Below are 19,749 nucleotides of genomic sequence, written 5' to 3'. Positions count from 1 at the left end.
TATATATAATAACACTCTTTATGTGTCATGTGCCTGGCAGAAGGGCCCTAGCATGGTGACATTAACATTATGCTACTGTAGCTAAGGCTCTTCTGCTGGGCACAGAACACATAATCCATTTTGATATTACAATTTTCTTTTCTTTTTTCTTGTTTTTCACAGCCACCATGCAAACATTCAATGTGTATGTGACAACGTGTGACGAGAGAGGTTCCGGCACCGATGCCAACGTCTACATCACGCTGTACGGAGAGAACGGCGACACTGGGAAACACTTCCTCAAGGCCTCCAAGACGCACCGCGACAAGTTCGAGCGGGGGAACACCGATGAGTTTGTTGTCGAAGCGGTCGACATCGGAGAACTTGAAAAAGTCAGGTATGGAAAAGATTGCCCTATTTACACTATCTCTCTTGAATATGTACGCACCTTGAATTAGCCCATCCTGTTGTTAAATGAATTGTTAGAGCCCTAGGGTGAAGATTGTTGCAGTGTATTATAAGTATTGTGAGCTGTTATAGCCCTTTGCTTATAAGAAACCAATATGTCATATATTAACTTTTATATAACTTTGCCATGATTCAAAATAGATGAATTAAATGCTAGATGATTTTTGACATCATTATGTTTTCAAAAAAGGGAACAGGATCTCCAAGGAAGCGTATTTGTTCAGAAGAGGAAAAAGAGACTTTTGTCTCACATATCTTTATATCATTTCATTTCGTTCTACTTTAAAGGGATGGTACAGTATTGGTGGAGATGAGAATTGTGCTTTTAACTCTTTGCGAGATACCAAGAAACCACTTATGAAACAGTACAGAGCATACCATTTTAAGGGGAATTCAAATTTTATTTGATGTAAATCGGGTTTGGAATGACTGAAACATCCAAAAACAAAGTAAAACAAAGCGATCGTTAAAAAAAGTGTGGGCCCCACACTTATTAGAATCGCTTTGTTTTGGATATCTCAGCCATTTTAAAACCAATTTTCATTAAATAAACGTTGAATTCCTCATGGAATTACATGTTCTTTCATATTTCATAAGAGGTTTCTCATGATCTCACCAAAAAATGTTAGAAACCTGAAATTAGGTCTCAACCAAAACTATACGATCCCTTTAAGACTCATTAAGTTTGCCAAGTTTGAGTATAACAAACAAAAATGCATGAAATGAAGTGTGATAGTGACGGAATCATGAGAAGCATACAAACCATTTTTTTTTTCCAACGGTATTATCTACTAAGATTTCAATATCAAAATGTGTCATATGATTAAGCTTTACCTGTAGGACCAGCAGCCATGAAAACTTGGGAGAGGTAATACCTAATTGTAGTTGCTTTTCATCTGGAAAATTACCATAAAGTCTTTATCAATATTAGGATCGGCCATGACAACTCTGGGGGCTTCGCTGGCTGGAAGCTGGAGAAGGTAGAGATCGATGCGCCCTCGCTTGGCCGACGGTGGTGCTTCCCCTGTGGCCGATGGCTGGACAAGGGAGAGGATGATGGGCTCATTGAGAGAGAACTCTTCCCTGTCGAGTCTAGGATGGAAGAATATGAGAAACGTAAGTGCCACATGTATTTATATGTCCACTGATGAATCACTGTATTGTAATTTAGTAGGTCCGATGGATGATAAATCCCGATGTGTGTATGTTCTTGCGGAATCAGGTAAACCCGACAGGTAGAGGTTTAAAGGAAACCCAAACTCAAAGAAAAATGTGGATTGAGTGAAAGCAGCAACATTAGTAGAACACATCAGTGAAAGTGTGAGGAAAATCAAGACAATCGATGCAAAAGTTATGAATTTCTAAAGTTTTTGGGGATTGGAACGGCTGGATGAGGAGACTACTAGAGATTATGACGTACGTGTGGACAACAATATACAGAAAATATAATTGGAATTCCACAAAAATTCACTTTTCATGAAAATTACACATTCCATCAACTTGATACTGATATATGTTAAGGGTAGCTAATATTTCCTCTGCTTTCTGAAAGCAACTAATAGTCAATTGCTCTTTCATTATGCTGGAAAAGTGAATTTTTTGTGGAATTTTCTTAATAATCTCTTTATATTGTTGCCCATACATATGTCATAACCTCCAGTAGTGTCCTCATCCAGCAGTTCCCCAAACCAAAAACTTTAAAAATTCATAACTTTTGCATCGATTCTCTGACTTTCCTCAAACTTTCACTAATGTCTTCTACTAATGTTGCTGGTTTCACACAATCCACATTTCCCTTTGGGTTTGGGTTCCCTTTAAGTGCATTGAATAGACATCAAGCTCATTGCGTAAGGCCATAAGTGACATGCATTGTAAGTGACATGCATTGTAAGGTAGCAATATTGGCCAACCAGTGTATTCAAGATGCTGTGTGCATGGTGTACCAGATGTGATTCCACAGTAAGCATCTAAACAGTTGTTAAAGTATGATAAGACATGTAGCTCATGCTACTCCCAATGCCGATTTGTTTTTTCCAGATGTTCCTTACGAGGTGACCGTGTACACCAGCGATGTGAACGGTGCGGGCACCGACGCGGACGTCTTCATCGTGCTGTACGGCCGGGAGGTAGTGACAGCTCAGAAGAGCCTTTGTGATAACAAGAAGAAGAGGAAGGAATGCTTCGAGAGGAGCGCCGTCGACAAATTCATCGTCGAGGTATCGTAAAATCGCTTCAAATGACACAACACTGATAATTCATGTACTGCGAACGCAAGCATGTTCACAGTACATATTTTCACATATTTTGCACTACTTCTGGCTAGCGCGAATTCTAAAATCTGCCAAAATATCTTCACAATTTTCTCTTTATATTGTGAATGTGTTGACAATTGTGCAGCACGAATTCAACCATCCACGGATAACATGTTATTGAGCTGCTCAGTGCAAAAATATTAATGATGTGAAATTATAAAATGGGTTCAAGAATGTAGCCAATTGGAAGCGCTGAAATGAGTCACGTGTGCGTGCATTAATTTCTTAGTAAATGCACTAAGAAGAGTCTCTCTTCCACCTCCCTGGCCTGACGTACGTCACAATGTTTACACTAGCAGTGCGCACTCAATCAGTTGTTACAAGTGCATCACGCGCTACTATACGCGCTGTCAATCCTGTAAACAACTTCTAGTTCGGGCCGCGGGCTGCCACAACAGCCGGCGGCCTTTCTTGTGCATAACACGTGGCGTACATATACTCTTATACGTACGTACAGTACTTATGTGCGGGATTTCCGAGTGCGACGTGCGTAAATGTTTGGGATGAACATCTTTGGACATCTTGACTTCTGAGCCTAACACACTCTATCCTGTGCATCATTTGTATAATATGTTTACAGTATCCTGAAGCAGTAGGAAATTACTTCAAATAATATGAATTGGAGGAGCAGCAACTCATTACAAAAGGTAGTCATTCTCCATTTTCTGTGATAGAAACTGTTTTAGATATCAAATGCTGAACTGGTGTAAACAGACTGACTGAGATAAACATACAATGTATCTTTCCCAGACATGATTTGTTCTAAATTTTTGTCTCTGTACATGCTCAAAAAACTATCTGCAAACCCATTGTTAAGGACTATGATGGCCTATTGACCGATTCGGGTTCGTTGAGGGCAGCAGATATTTTATGGCACTGGGCGCAGCCATGAGCTCAAATTTCGGTGTCTCAGCCGACCCCCCCTGCTCTCCCCCACCCCCAGGGCAACATGTTTACCGCGCACTTGTAACAAAGGTTCGCGCACTAAGCAAGTATTCGCGCACTCAGTACGAGACGCCCATTGGCTAATGCAACCATGCATCAGTTTTTCATTCTGCGCGCGTGCTAATGTAGGGAGAGGGGTGGGGAGTGGGAAGGGGGGGTCGGCTGAGACACCGCGTAATGGCGCTGCCCATGCCAAGAATACACATAGCGCGTCACAGAATCGATCAATATTCACTGACCAGTCTGCTCGTACTGTACAATAATCAAAAAACCAAATCAAAAATAGATGTAGCAGAAGTTCAAAGAGAGAATCCTATTTGAGATATTCAACTCCTTTCATTTATGCTCTGAAGATATTTAATTGAAAGATTGCATGTCGTGAATTCCTCATAGATTCCATACATTGCAGAATATTGGCTGAAAAAAAAAACAACAACAAAGAGAAGAAGGTCTTTGTCTAATTGGTACTGAATTGAAATGCTTTACACTATTAAACTGTATATGTAAAATGTACTAGAAACCTTCTTCCACTTACTTTATCTTAATCATTTTGAGTGGCTGTTAGACTCAAACTTCTTATGCCTTTCTTCTTTGATACCAGCTGGAAGATGTTGGGGACACCATTGAGAAGATAAGAATCGGCCACGACAATTCTGGCTTCGGAGCCGCATGGCACCTGAACAAGGTGGAGATTCGGAAACTGCTGGACAACAAAAAGGTCAGATGTGATTCCACTTTTTACCCCGTGGTAGAGATTTGATTTTAGCATCTCTTAGGAGAAATTTGTAAGTACTGTAAGGAAAATAAAATGAGTAGTTTTTATACAGTTTTATGAAGCATTTTTTTTTTTTTTTTTGCAAATGTGAATTGTGTTATTTTGTCAGAATAGACAGGTTTCCTTTCATTCTGATGTTACCATTAAACTAGAGAAGCTCTCTGAGAGCGCAGACCTCCACGAAGCAGCTATTCCACCAATGATTTTGGTCGTCCATAGAGATCATGATTTCCACCCTGATTATGTATGCTGGACGTCTCCCGATTTCCCAATATAGAAGCCCTTTGTTAGGTCATCAAATTCCAGCTGCCGGCACACCCTCGCCTCGCCCTAGCAGAAACTAGAGCATGCACTTAAGTGCACGTATGAAAACCTCAAAAATGCGTAGCTTGAACTTCCAAGTTCATGAAGTTCGTTGACCCTACCTGCCAAAATATCGGAAATTCTTCATAAAATCCATAAAAATTCCCAGATCACTACCAAAATTTAACCATCTGTTCCTTGTGTCATTTTCAACCGTTTTTTGCAAGTTTCATTCAAATGTGGTCATGATTTTTTTAGTTATTCTGCACACGAACAAACAAACTAACGATAATGAAAGCATAACCTCCTCCTTTGGCGGAGGTAATGAACCGCATCAAGCTTCTTACACTATTAAAACAGATAGTGAGGTTTACAGATTGAGGTCAGAAGATTCAGATGAATTCTCTCTGATGTTTCTGATGTTACTGCTCCTGATTACCTTTCCTAATGTTTCCTGGTCACTGTTTCCCCCTGCTGTGTTTTCCCATCAAAGGGATCGAGAACGTACGTCTTCCCCTGCAACCGCTGGTTCTCCCGCAAGGAGGACGACGGGGAGGTCATTCGCGAGCTCGTCCCCGACTCGATCACGGAGGAGAAGCTGAAGAAGGACGGAACGATGAAGACGAAGGAGATTAAACAGGAGAAATTGACAAGTAAGACTCATTGGAGCTATCCTGCTTTTGACTATTGTGTCAAAAGATATGTTGGTAGTTATATGTTGCTTCATTGCTAGCTGGAAATTCTGCTAAAAAAAAAGTGGGTCTCTGATTTAGTCCAGGATATCCATGAGGGTGTTTTTTTGACAAAATTTAATGTTTATTTCATATTCTCGTATTCATTTGTTGTTGTTTTTTTTCAGTGAGTTTTTAATAGAACTAGGTGAGTTACTCCAAGAGAGATGAATCTACTAGTACATGTACCTAAATGAAAGAAATTTTCAAACTCCAGCATTATATATATTTATAATGACTTTTTCTGACATTATCAAAGTGCATCATTACATAACAGTTACATATTTTTTCTCTTAATTGGATGTAGTTTGCTGCTGAGGGGAAAAATTGCAAAAGAGGGGATGAAATCGTACTGAAAAGATCAGTCTATGTATGTAGCAAGTCAAAGGAGACCTGTCTGGTAATGTTCCTGGGTTGGGAAACTTCATAACCATGATAATACATTGCCTTTTTGTTTTCTGCATTTCATAGAGCGGCAGTACAAAGTGCTCGTGTACACAGGCGATGTGTTCCGGGCCGGGACGGACGCGAACGTCTTCGTCACAGTCTACGGCGAGAACGGGGACAGCGGTGAGAGACAGCTGAGGAACTCAGAGACTTACAGTGACAAGTTTGAGAGAGGACATGTGAGTACTGATAGGGTCTAGTTTACTGTGGCATTTAAAAATTGCAATCAATTGTTCCAAATCTGTTTCAAAAATCCTTTTTTTTTCACTTGAAAAGTTCAAACATATGCCATTTCCTTCTTAGCCCATTGAGGACGGATTGATTTTGCTACAAAACGCATTTCTCATAGACACCTGCCTTAGTATACTCTGGACTCAGTCTAATCCTCAGTGGGTCAACTGATTAGTGACGTACCAGAGAAAGGTTAAGTGGTTAGTTGTACGTGGGAGTGAAATGGATTCATTTTCATTTGAGTGATGCTTGCTGTTACATGTGAAATTTAGGTAGTGCAGGGAGTGAGCAACAGATTTTCTTAGCATTGTTGTGTCTCTATTAGCCTTCACGTGCATGTGAGGTGACACATATATACATGTTCTTGTACAGTCTTTCTGACGTATTAAAAACAAATGATTTTTTAATTTCACTCCCGAGTAACATATCTTAAATTAATGGCCCTACACTGTAGGTTTGAAATAATAAGCACACACATATTTTTGCCGTCTCTCCCGATAGTGTGACAAGTTTAGCATCGAGGCCGTCGATCTCGGCAAGCCTTTCAAAGTCAAGGTGCGTCACGACAACTCGGGCTTCAACGCGGCCTGGTTCTTGGACCGCATCGAAGTCGTTGACGATGATGGTGAGACGTACCACTTCCACTGTGAGCGATGGCTGAGCAAGAAGAAAGATGACGGAAAACTGGAAAGATCTCTTTATGTAAAGGTACAGTGTATGGTCCATTTCACAGAAATTGGTCCATTTCAAAGAAATCACACAATACTCGGTGTGATGACCTACAAAATACTGTAAAAGTGGATATTTTCGTGCGACTTATTTTTTTGCGCTAGGCCGGGTCAGAAGAGTTACGCGTGTTTTTAATTCCGCGGAATCAAGACATCACGCACAGGAACGTATGGCAAGCAAAAATATTCGCGTGTTTCTATTTTCGCGCTAGTTTCTGGTTGCGCGAAATGCGCGAAAATGTCAACACCGCGAAAATTTCCACTTTTACAGTACCTTACTATTTATAGATATACTCAGAAGTATCTGTGTATGCGTGGATGTTAATTTAACATTGGGCCCAAAGAGAAGCATTGAATACATGCTCAGTGATCTCAAAGCTTTACCTTCATAATCAGTTAAAGCAGTTACTAATAGAGCCTGCCGGAAAGAAAGAAATTTTTCAGATCCGTTAATCAATTTGAGAATTAGATTAGAAATCTTGCGGCAACGCTGTGCAGAAATTTCTATATTCCACTGCTCCCTGTTGATCATGATGATAAAGATATCTGTTGATTGTGCACAATCCAGGGCTACGATGGAGACATGTCTAGCACCAGCACACTCAACACGCTCCACCGCAGCAAGTCAACCAGCTCCCTGAAGTCAAATGCCTCAGACAGTCCCCGCCAGCTGACACGCAGAAAGTCCATGCTGGAGATGCCGGAATTTGATGGACCGAGTGAGTAAATCCTTAATCTGCCAGGGACTTTGGACAGTGTGTACAATGCAGTGGGTATTCTTTGTACCAGTAGGCACTCAGAGTGCACAAAGGGTTAGAATCAGTCAGTTTAGCTTTTAACCCTTGAGTTACTGATCCCCTGAGGCAGCCCCTATCAAAGATGGTGACACCACATTTGTTCTTGCGACAATTGCTCTGGTCTTATTCTGTCCAAGGACTTAGGGTTGGGGTTGTGATAGGATTTTAGGTTATATTTGATGCGAGGATTAGGGTTAGGGTTGTGTTTGTGGGTAGAATTTATGTTTGGCTGAGCATGCAGATATTCCATGGGAGCACTTGTCACAGGAGCAAATGTCATAGAACCATCAAAGATATCATTATACCAGAGCTGCTGAGCCATGCCTTATTAAGACAATAGCAAATTCTCCATAATTTGGCAATTATCTTTCTCCCTTTGAAAGGCATGTCACACACAAGTATATCTGAAATTACTGTTGGATACTCTATAAAACAAAGGTACATGCTGTTCCATCTCTTGCCCATGCAAAACAAAAACAACCTCCCCCCTCCCCCTCAAAAAAAAAAAGAAAAAAAGAAATAAAACACAAAACCAGTTCATTGTCTTCCACTGGTAGTTAATCATTCCTGTTACCAGGAGACCTAAAAACACAGAATCCATGTATCAGAAGAAATGTTAGTCTATTTAAATAGCATTAGTCAGTTTGTCAATATCCTCATTGTGCAAGCTCTTTTAAAGTGAAGATTTTACATCACGATTGCAATATTTTGGAAATAGATTTATCAGTGTTTTTCTGCCGCTGATCTTGACCCTGACAGCCATTCCGTACACCATCAAGCTGACGACAGGTTTGGAGGAAGACATGGGGACAGAGGCAAATATTTTCATCACCATCATGGGAGCCAAGAAGAAGAAGACAACAGGTGATTACTCTTATACTGTTGAAGTAATTTTCTTTTTGACACTTCAGTGTTGAGAAAGGTCCATTATTTTTTGTATTTTTCTTTTTCTTGCAGATGTTCATTTTCATGTACACTAGTTTTATTGCTAAGTAATACTTGCTTGGAGTAAAAGTGTAAAAGTGGAATTTTCCTCAGGGTACAAATTCTTTTGTGCATTTACACCAGAAAACAGCGCAGAAATAAAAACACACAAATATTTTGCATGTCATATGTTCATGCCTTTCTCCTGTGGAATTGAAAAAGCACAAAATTCAGCTGACCCGGACAAGCGTGAAAAATTATCGCACGGAAACATTCACTGTTGTAGTATTAAATTTGCATTGATTCTCCAGTTTAAAAAATAATATGCAGTGCATCTAGAGGAGGATTAAATTCTGTTGCACTGTCAGGCAGCCAGTAGTCAAATCTTTAAATCTTTCTGAGAGCTACATGTAAGTGTCGTAGATCCACCGACTTGAATGATGACTCAAGAAGATTTTTGTTTTGGGAAGAGTGAGAGCTGGCTTTAAAACTTTCCCAGGAATGTGAATCCATATTTCAGTGTCGAGTAAATGCGAGCTAAGTATGATGCACCCATGATCCCCAACAACCCCCATCAGATGCAGAAATGATGATTATTCAGATGACATGTTCTTTGGCAAAGATGCAGTTCGACTTTCGTGTACATTTTTCTGAAGATATGAGTGATAGCACTAGCACTGAACTTGAAATCATCCCCTGTATATTCTCTGATTTTCACAGGCAAGCTGCCCCTTCAGCTGGTTGGCAAGAAGTCTCTGGAACCCTCATCGGTGGAAACTTTCTCCGTCGAGGCTCCCGATGTCGGCGATGTCCACAAAGTAGAGGTCAGTTTCCTTGGGGCATAAACTGTTTCATTCAGTGTTCCCTAATAATGTGAATAATTGTTGTTTAATATTTGCTCGGTGTGTATTGATTTATTACCTCCACCAAGGGAGGAGGTTATGTTGTCATCACGGTTGCTTTGTTTATTTGTTTGTCCGTTGTACACGTATTTGGATGAAACTTGCAGGAAAGGTTGAGAATGACACAAGGAACAGATGATTAAGTTTTGATAGTGATCCAGAATTTTTTTAAATGGATTTTATAAAGGATTTTCAATATTTTGGCAGGTAGGGTCAATGAACCTGGGAGTTCAAGCTGCGCACTCAAGTGCGTACTCTAGTTTATGTTAGGGCATGCCGGGCAGCTGAGGGTTTATGACGTAACAAAGGCTTCTATATTGGGAAATCAGGCAATTTGTAGTGAGTGGAAATCACTGATCTCTATGGAAGAGCAATACAAATCATCGGTGGAAAGTGGCTGCTTGGCGGAGATTTGCGCTCTCAGAGTGCTTTTTGTTTGTCCACTTGTTCCTGTTGATATACATGTAGTTAGGTTTATGCATTTGATATATATTTTTTTCTTCTGGAAACTTATGTGTTTCACTTTTCTTGTTGTGGAGGGGGTTAGTAAGGGAGAGCTAGAAGACTGAAATTGCAAGCTCTTTGTGGTATCATATTGCATAATAAAAGCTGAGGAAGATAAACGCATAGTTTGGAAACAATGTTTAGACATAGTCCAGATATCACTACAACACCATCAACACAAAAGGTCCGTAGTCAATCTATGGCATACTCCAAACAAAGTACAGACATTGTTGAGGCTTTAGCAAGACTTGTTTGTTATTGGCCAATACTGGAATGACCTGCTAAAGAATCCCGTCTTTAATGGATTATTCTGATTGTTTGTAAAATTTTCAGATCGGCCACGATGGTGTCACTCCCCAGGAAGGCTGGTACCTGGAACAGGTGGAGATAGACACGCCCACCCTGGGCAAGCACTACCTGTTGCCATGCCAACGCTGGTTGTCCCGGGACAAGGACGACGGGCAGACCTCTCGGGTGCTGATCGTCGAGGATGGCCAGAAGATGGAATACAAGCCCAGTGAGTGTCCAGTGCATAGACAGCTCTGCTTATCACAGGACAGATGATTGTATTCCATCCACTGAATGCTCCTCAATAGTAATACTGTCTGTCAGTAGCTGAATAGATGCCTTATTTGTTGCATTTCCTCTTGTTCTCCCAAAGACTGTATTTAGCTGTTAAAATCCAAATGATGTTACTCTTCTCTTCACTCAGGCACTCATTTATCATCAGTAAAATAAGGCAATCATATTTATGAGGTCCCCCATAAACGACCCCTGCTAGCAACTAGAGTTCGATTATATGTCACAGATTGTAGACCACGTTAGTACTGTAGTAATATTAAAGTTATCTGGATTTCATATATCAGCTCCATGTGTGCTATTGTGATTTAGGTGCTTGTAGTGCTTTTGATTGGATCAATTTGATGGGCTGTTGCAGGCAAATTTTGATAGGTGAACTGTCATGTCTTGGCTTGTTTGAGGTCATGCAGTATCTGATTTGTTTGTAGAGTGACAAGGGTCAGGTCATGCAAAGGAGATCGGCACTCAAAATCATCATTTTCCTTTTTTGTCTACTAGAAATCCCATATGAAATGACCGTCTTCACTGGCGATGTCCAGAATGCGGGGACGGATGCGGTCATCTCGCTGACCGTGTACGGTACCAACGGCTACAGCAATGACATTGTCCTGGACAAGAATGGTGACCGGTTTGAGCGAGGCAGGGAGGACCTTATCAAGGTATAAACAAATGAACACGATTTCAGTCAAATTTTGTGTCATCCAAAGAAAGAAGATGAGCAGTTTACAAATCCCCCAAACTTAATAAAATTATTTTTGAGTCATGTGGTACTCATCTACACGTACTGTATATTCAAATTTAGCAAGGAAAAAATAAAGCAAATACATATTCATTTACACTAGCACTGAAGCATATAAGTTGTGGGTATTTTTTTTTTCTTCATATTGTTGTGTTTTTAAGGGTTTTGTCTTGAACATTATCAGCTCTTTGTGTGCTTTGTTAACTAAATGGTGAGCATGCTGAATTATTTTCTTATTGTTGATGAGCACAGATGCCTGAAATCTTATGCAGGCCTGTCTAATGTGAAAAAAAAAAAAAAAATTATTAAATTAACTTTTGTGATGCACGGAGCGGCCTTGCCAATCTACCACTAGTTCAAATTTGGATGGATCACTGAATGCAGATGAAAAAGTTGGCAAATTGAGCGCCGTGCCTGCGTGTACAAAAATTTAGGGTTCAATTTAAGTGTCTAAATCCTTTTTCTCTGTGCAGTTGGAACTCGAGGACATCGCACCACTGAAGAAGATTCGAATCGGACACAATGGAAAAGGTAGCAGAACAGACTGGTTCCTTGACAAGGTGAGAAGTAAACATCTTTGTATGTGTGTTGTGTATGTGTAGGTATATAATTATATCTACAATGTACAGTTCAGCCAGCGATCAAGTTCCCCCTAGATCGCGATCAGTGATCGTATACGCGATCAATTGATAGTATGCCGAATTGCATACAATCACTTGATTGCGACATATCGCGTATGCGATCACTGATTGCCCGTGATCGCGATCTAGGGGGAACTTGATCGCTGGCTGAACTGTACCTGTGTCAATCCATCTGTGAAGTACCGAGAACCAGAAAGTGTAACTGTTGCCTTTATCCTGTCATGCTTGGTGGGTATGAATTACAATAGGAAAAATAATACGGTTTCCCACAAATCAATTTTCCATTCTCCAAATCCATAACAGGTTCCCTGGGCTGCCTGTGTAGTAACAAGGAAATGGTCAACATTCCTCTAAAGACATCTACAGCCGCAAATAACATACATGTACATTTCTGAAGATACAAGATGACTCCATTTCCCATATTGACGGCATTATCCAAAGTGCTGTGATGAATATTAAAGTGATAGTTTAGTGTTGGTGGAGATGAGACTTTGGCGTTTAACTTTTTCGAGATACCAGGAAACCACTTATGAAATAGTATAGAGGATACCATTCTAGGAGGAATTCAAAGTTTATTTGATGAAAATCGGTTTGGTATGTCGGCGCCCTCACCAGTTCTTGACCGCACAGGAAGTTTGCCACTAATGAGACTGGTACCATTTCTCACAGGTGACTCTGAGGAACATGGAGACTGGTGACCTGACCACGTTCAAGTGTGAGGCCTGGCTGTCCAAGACCCTGGGTGACAAGAAGACGGTCAGGGAGCTAGCTGCCATTGTGAAGGGGAAAGCCCAAGTCAAGAGTGAGCTGGATTTGAGTTTTGAGCTCATTTTGATTCTGTGCCAAACGTGAAGTAATGAGTCGGTTCCATGCAATCTGAAGAACAGGCCAACATGAAATAGTGTTTTATAGTGTAATAGGATTTTAAACCTACCTTGATGTGAACTTAAAGTATGCTTAGCCAAGTGTGAATTGAGGTATTTCCCATTATAAATTAAGGTTTATCCCAGTATGAGTTTGAGGCTTGCAAAATGAGTAGTAACATTAGGCCTAACGTAAAAGAGTTCAGGTATATCCCAATGAAAATATTTTAGCTCTTTCTAAGGTGGGTGGTAAACCAATGGATGATAATTTAGCATAGTTTAAGATGAAATTTAACCCACTTGAAAATATTTTGCTCTTGTGGGTTTAAAGATACTCCACTGGAAAAAAAAAAGAAGAAAAGAAATTGTATTAATTTGTAGCTGTGTATATGTTGAGATCTTGCTCAATGTAAGATTTTTTTTTTTTTTAAGCTTATAATAGTTGAGATTTTCCCTGCTAGGAAATACAGAGCCAATAAAAGTGAGTTGTACCACATGGGAATATACATCCCCTTTTATGAGTTTGAGATCTGGCCCATTGTGAAGTTATGTTAACTCGTTGAGGACGATTTGATTTTGCTACAAAAACATATTTCCCACAGACACCTGCCCGAGTATACTCGGGACTCGACCTCAACGGGTTAAACCCAATTGCTACTCCACACTACATGCAATGTTCTTTCCCAGCTACACCTTTTTGTAACTTCCTTCTATCCTAATCGCTTGCCTCTTCCTTCCAGCTTCCAACTACAAGATCATCGTCAAGACGTCAGACAAGCGCGGTGGGGGGACCGACGCCAACGTCTCCATCATACTCTTCGGCCAGAACGGCTCGTCCGACGAACTGAAGCTGAAGGAGTCGCAGACGCATCGCGACAAGTTTGAGCGCAACCAGGAGGACGTCTTCATCTTCTCCATGCTCAGCCTTGGGGATCTCGTCAAACTGCGCATCTGGCACGATAACGCTGGTCAGTATTTACTGCTAATATCTCTAACAGTATCCATGTTCTGTAACACTTTCTTTCTCACTCTAATACTCTCCCTTGCTTCCTTGTCTTGCTTCAGCACCTTTCTCTCTGTTTTTTTTTTTTCCTCCCACTTTCTACTTCTCTCTAGCTCTTCTCTCTTTTCTCTATCTATCTCTCTTTCTTTTCTCTTCTCTTTTTCTCATGCTTCTCTCTCTCTCCCTCTCTCTCTCGATCTTATCTTTTTCTCTCTTTTCTCCCATTTGTCTCTCTTTTCTATCTCTTTCTTTTCTCTCTCTTTCTCTCTCTGTTCAGTACAATTTAAGAGTTTTATCGCAAAACGAGCTAACTCCATTATTGTTAAGTTGAGATATTTGTGATGAAAGGTGACCCCCAAAATAAAGAAAATAATGAGAAAATACATGTTTTTTGGTAATCATAACTTCTAGAATATTCTTTGCTATGTTATAAGTGAGTTACACCATGTATTACTGGAAAGCTTAAATTTTTCTCTCTCTGATGAGTCAGATGGACTTATTTTGAAATGTTTAAAAATGGCGCTTAGACCATTTTGCGATAAAACTCTTCAATTTATGAAGGATTGACCACCAAATGCACTCCCAATTAGAAGAGAGGTTATTTTGCTAGAAAGGTAGTTTCATCAAGTTATGATTATTTATGGTTCGACTGGGATTAATTCATTTTCATACTCTTTGGATCCCACACACGACAGGCCTGAAGGCCGGCTGGCACCTGGACGAGGTGAAGGTAGCGGACGAGACAGCGGGCAAGGACTACACCTTCCCCTGTCAGCGCTGGCTGGCTAGGGATGAGGAGGATGGGCAGATCATGCGAGAGCTGCTCTGTGCCAACGCCCTCACTCCTAGAGATGACAAAGAGAAAGTCAGTGAGTATTCCAACCTCCATGTCCTGCTCCCTACTGGCAACATGCTGGTTCACTGGCGAGAGACACTGTAAATGTGCTATGACGCACTTGTAACAAAAGAGTTTGTGCACTTGGCGAGCATTTGCAGTCTTTTCGCGGCAAGCCAAAAGGAAATGCATCTGTAAATTTGTCAAGCATGAGTAATTTAACAAAAAAATGAGGACAATATAGATTTGCTTCAGAAATTTGTCCTCCATTCTATAAAAGCAGTTGGCGCCTGTGTCTTTTTGTGCATCAATGGGAAAAGTGTCCATAAGGATTTAACCAATGGTATGAAATTGTTAAACCTGGGAGATGCAAAATTGGAGATACTGGAGATGCTGCAATCTCCACTTTGACTTTTACAATGTGGGTATGATTCTCTTTACACTGTTAGCAACTTGTAATAATAGGAAAAAAAATTCCTCCCCCCCCCCCCCCTTGCAAATGGAAAAAGTTTATCGTGTTATGTCCATTTGCATGCTTAGATGTCCTAAGTGGTGATGGGACTAAATGAAGTAATTGTTTATGATAGATATGTGATAGCGAGAATGAAGAGTATTTCATGTGTCCAGTTTCAATTCTCCAACTCCATGCCCCCCGTTCCTCCGCAGCCTATGATATCTCCATCACAACGACAGACAAGCGAGATGCCAGCACCACACAGAATGCATACATCATCCTAGAGGGTGACAGACGGACGTCGAGGGAATTCCTCATGGAGAACTCGCCCAAGAGGAAAATTCTCCGCAGGTGAGTGATTTCCCCATCAGACACAAGTGTTTTGTTATAAAACTTGTTGGAAGATGTACATATGGATCAGGGCTAAGCTCAGTACATTTTTGCTTTGGCTGATCCCATTCATGTGGTTCTTTTGTGTATAACAAAAGAGTTTGTGCGCCCATCAGCGCATGCTCTATTCATTCATGTGTACCTCACGCTCGATTGATTGTATATTTTTCATTGTTCGATTGCATATGTAGTTGACCATGGAAAGTGGGTATATGTAGCGCTTGACTGCTTTCGCACAGCGGATTAGGCCTACCAACCTGTCCATTGTCTGTCAACGGGCAAAAAAAAAATCTCGTTTGGAGGCATTGAAGGCGCTCAGAGAATTGCGGAGGAACAGGTTAAATTCATCACACCTATAACATGGTGCACTTGCGCAGTCATTACCCCCAGTGGAAAAAGTGCTGAGTGTAATCCAAATTTAGAGGAAACCCTTGAACAATGATTAAGTATGATAAATTGTACCGGTTAGTATATAATCCCTCTAACTATTTCCTTCATGTGATGTTAATAATATTTCTCTTTCTGATGCAAAACATATCAGACCAAAACGAAATGACCAAAGCAAGATGATATCACACTACAGGTACATGTACAGTAAGTTTCTAGCTCTTCTTTCACCAATAGCAACCTGGGGGGGGGGGGGGGGGGTTCATAAAGCTGTTCTTAAAGTTACGAATGACTTGAGAATGACTGGTGATCATTTCTTTTGCTGAATTATTGAAATTCTGATAAGTATAGCGCATCAGAATGTGTTCCAGTTGTTTTTAAGGTGTTTGTAACTTTCAGAACAGCTTTATGAAACACACCTTGTTTAAGTTCATATTATGGCACTGTCAGACGTTGGTGCTGTGAGTATTGCATCACATGCCACGTAAACACACTCTGGGATGCTGATAAATGGAACATACCCTCTGCTTTCACTTCTCTCCAAATTTTTTCCAGGGGTGAGACGGACAGCTTCAAGTTCACCACAAGGACTGTGGGTAAGATTGACAGCATCCTCCTGGGTCACAAGGAGAGAGGTGATGGGTCGCGACCCCAGGGTCAGGGCCGTGACGTGGACTGGCACTGCCATGAAGTTGTCATCTCTGACACAAGTGATGGCTCCAAGTAAGTAGTTCTGACGTGAATTTGTACTTATGTGGACAAGTACTTGGCCTGTACTTCATATGCATTGTTAACGCCGAGAGGATACCCCAAATGAAGCATGGGATTGAGAAAAGTTCAAAAGGTACTGTTTATCTTTTAGTATGGTATCAAATGTGGTCTTGCATTAGAACTTGTGGCAGCAGGGAACACAGAAAGCATTGATTACACTAAGAGCTTGAGAATGAATCCTGAACATGACCATGACAAAGAAAAACACATTGTTTGACTTTAATTATTGTGAGTTTGCAGATAAGTTAAATACCTTTAGAGTGGATCTTGCATGATGAGGCTTGGGCATCCTGTAGGTCCTACCCCAGTACCCCCCCCCCCCCTTTTCCTCCCACTTCGTCAAATAGCCATTTAGTCTCAACCTACATGGTCTATTCTCTTTTCGTCTACAACCAGTTCATGTAATAACCATTTAGTCCAATTATAGCCTCGTTACATGTTGGACTACTACCAAATGGATTATGCCCACTAATACCCACAGTTCATTAGACAAAATGGGGGAAAAGTCCATGGAGACAAAACTGCTATAAGACCATCTGGTCATTTGATTAAACGATAAGTAGCCAAACTGGGCATTAGACCAAGTGAGATGTAGACCAAAAGGGCATTAGACGAGATTGATAGTAGACCAAGGGAGTTTAGCCATTAGATAGTAGACCAAGAAACTTTAGCCGTCAGACAAACTGGTAAGTAGACCATCTGATAATTGAACAAGTGGTAATAAACCCTTTTCCTCCACGTGGTTCTTGTGCAATTTATTCATTGCATTTTCTAGCACTCCCTTCACTTGCTCATAATGCATTGTTGTCCTGCCAGGTATGTGTTTCCATGCAAGAACTGGGTGACCCTCAGCAGCCGGAGAGAGGAGGCAAGACGACTCGTTTGCAAGAAGATGGAAGAAGGCAAAGTGGCTGCCATCAGAAGTGAGTAACGAATGAAAGCACTCCTCAAATTGGCAACCGGCATATATTTATTTATTTATTTACTTATTTATGTATTTATTTATTTATTCATTTATTTGTTTATTTTCTATTTATTTATTTATTTTTATTCTATATTGTTTTACTATAATTTTTTTTTTTTTTTTGGGGGGGGGGGCATGATCATATGATATTCAAAAAGATTACTCAGGACCTTCCAATTCTTATACAACTAAATTAGAAACTTTTAAGAAGTCTCGCCACCGAGGACATTTCAGCAATGAAAAGGGGAATTTCAAGGAACATATCATGGTAGACATTCGAAATGGCACTTTGCTTCATATTGAAGGGTGTTATGTTAGACAAAAATTATGGCTAGCATGTTAGCATCCATTTGGGATTTCTTTTTGTATATTTTGTTTTTTGTATTTGTTTTGTTTTGTTTTGTTTTGTTTTTCTAAAAGAGTATAATGTATATCCCATTTAGTTATACTTCTAGTGCATGACACATCTGTAATTTAACAGTTGAAAGAAAAACGTCTGTGATGATTTAAAAAGAAACATCCAGTAATCAGTCTAAGTGCGAAAGTAGAAGAAAAAGGAACAAAAGTTAAGAAAAGTATAGAACTGTGAACTTGAAGTAATCCACTCACAGTTCCTACAGCAGATTACGAGCACTCATTGTCACTTCTTTCATCCACAGACTTGGCACCGGTCCAGTATGAGGTCATTGTCGTGACGTCGGACGAGAAAGGATCGGGCACGGACGCCAACGTGATGATAACAATTTACGGCAAGAACGGTGACTCTGGCAAGCAGCCGCTCAAGCAGCGCTTCAGGGACCTGTTCGAGAAAGGTAAGCAAAATGCCGTTTTTCAGTTTGCATGGCAAAAAAGTCAAAGGTTTCTCTAGTTTGCAGTACACCACTTTAATTCAATTGAGAGTGGGCGTAGAGAGGACAGACTTAGAAGTTGGTGCCTCCATATAAAAGTACATATTCTCTTCCTTTGAAAAATCTAAATACAGTGGTTTAAATGTCAGATGGTTAGGACTAGGTCCTTTTTCAATGAATAAAGAATATTTGCAGTGTACCACTTACAATATGTAACCAATGGAGCATATGGTGTTTGAAAGTTGAAGATAACACAGCTGTTTGATTCTCAATGCAATCACATTAAGTTTTCATTCATTTATTCATTCATTCATTGGATATGCATAATTTCATGCTAGCAAATTTCCAAGAATGAGTGCCAGCGAATTTCCAAGAATGGATGAAGGAAATAACGTCGGAAAGAGGGAAGAATGTGCCGGCTTGACACCATTGCACAGATTTTGATTATGAAACAAATTTGGTCAGGATTTCGTGAAGGAGGAATCTGTCTCTTGTTTTGCAAGTAATTATGATTTTGAAGATTGGCACTCGCTCTCTTTGATGTCTGCAACATTCATGTCACTACTTCCAGGTCAAACGGACAAGTTCAAGCTGGAGGTCCTCGATCTTGGCGAGCTGGAGAAGGTGCGCATTGAGCACGACAACGCCGGCTTCAACGCCGGCTGGCTGTGCGACCACGTGGAAATCGTCAACCTGGCCACGGGGAAGCGCACGCTGTTCCCCTGCCGCAAGTGGCTGGACAAGAAAAAGGGAGACGGAGAGCTCTTCAAGGAACTCTTTCCCGCCAAGGAGTAAAGAGGGGGAGGAGGAGGAAGAGTTGGGGAGAGGGGGATGGAATTTTCCTGATACATGAAGAAAGGAATGGCCATCTTCTTTGTGTCAAGGGAGCAGGGCTCTTCCCTTTCTTTCTGTCACAGAAGTTTAATTTCATGGTTCTACAGAGTCATCGCTGTGATTTCTGAGTTGGAGAGATCTCCCTCCTGTGCTGGAAAGAAATCAGGATTTCCATGTACTTTTAGGAAGTTGGTGGAAATTTTCATCTCATGTACATCAAGGACAGTAATATTTTTGTTTTGTTTTTCAATTTCGTCTTTCTGTTCTTAATTTCATTTGTGTTGCCTACTTGTTGTTCATATGTACTTTTAAGGCTGATAGGATCCTCAATATATGCACTACTTTATTTGATCATCAGGTTCACATCCAGGTTCTGTATGTTGCTATCTGGCTGA

General features: G+C 40.6%; 1 protein-coding gene across 1 annotated transcript in view; it reads left to right on the top strand.

The window, feature by feature from the left end:
* The window catches only part of LOC140226341 (lipoxygenase homology domain-containing protein 1-like), a 68,346-nt gene extending 49,031 nt beyond the window's left edge, over positions 1–19,315 (top strand). Inside the window, exons 28-48 of the mRNA XM_072306831.1 lie at positions 163–376; positions 1,379–1,563; positions 2,485–2,663; positions 4,306–4,422; positions 5,276–5,435; positions 5,985–6,139; positions 6,693–6,899; positions 7,488–7,638; positions 8,476–8,580; positions 9,361–9,464; positions 10,380–10,563; positions 11,124–11,284; positions 11,838–11,924; positions 12,675–12,807; positions 13,609–13,836; positions 14,567–14,740; positions 15,373–15,511; positions 16,493–16,660; positions 17,525–17,631; positions 18,332–18,484; positions 19,092–19,315. Of these exons, the coding sequence (XP_072162932.1) occupies positions 163–376; positions 1,379–1,563; positions 2,485–2,663; positions 4,306–4,422; positions 5,276–5,435; positions 5,985–6,139; positions 6,693–6,899; positions 7,488–7,638; positions 8,476–8,580; positions 9,361–9,464; positions 10,380–10,563; positions 11,124–11,284; positions 11,838–11,924; positions 12,675–12,807; positions 13,609–13,836; positions 14,567–14,740; positions 15,373–15,511; positions 16,493–16,660; positions 17,525–17,631; positions 18,332–18,484; positions 19,092–19,315 (3,335 nt within the window). The remainder of the gene's footprint in view (positions 1–162; positions 377–1,378; positions 1,564–2,484; positions 2,664–4,305; positions 4,423–5,275; positions 5,436–5,984; positions 6,140–6,692; positions 6,900–7,487; positions 7,639–8,475; positions 8,581–9,360; positions 9,465–10,379; positions 10,564–11,123; positions 11,285–11,837; positions 11,925–12,674; positions 12,808–13,608; positions 13,837–14,566; positions 14,741–15,372; positions 15,512–16,492; positions 16,661–17,524; positions 17,632–18,331; positions 18,485–19,091) is intronic.
* Positions 19,316–19,749: the final 434 nt, after the last annotated feature.

The sequence above is a fragment of the Diadema setosum genome, chromosome 3, assembly GCF_964275005.1.
Source record: "Diadema setosum chromosome 3, eeDiaSeto1, whole genome shotgun sequence".
NCBI lineage: Eukaryota > Metazoa > Echinodermata > Echinoidea > Diadematoida > Diadematidae > Diadema > Diadema setosum.
Note: the sequence above shows the minus strand (reverse complement) of the source record. Positions and strands in the feature narration are given on the sequence as shown.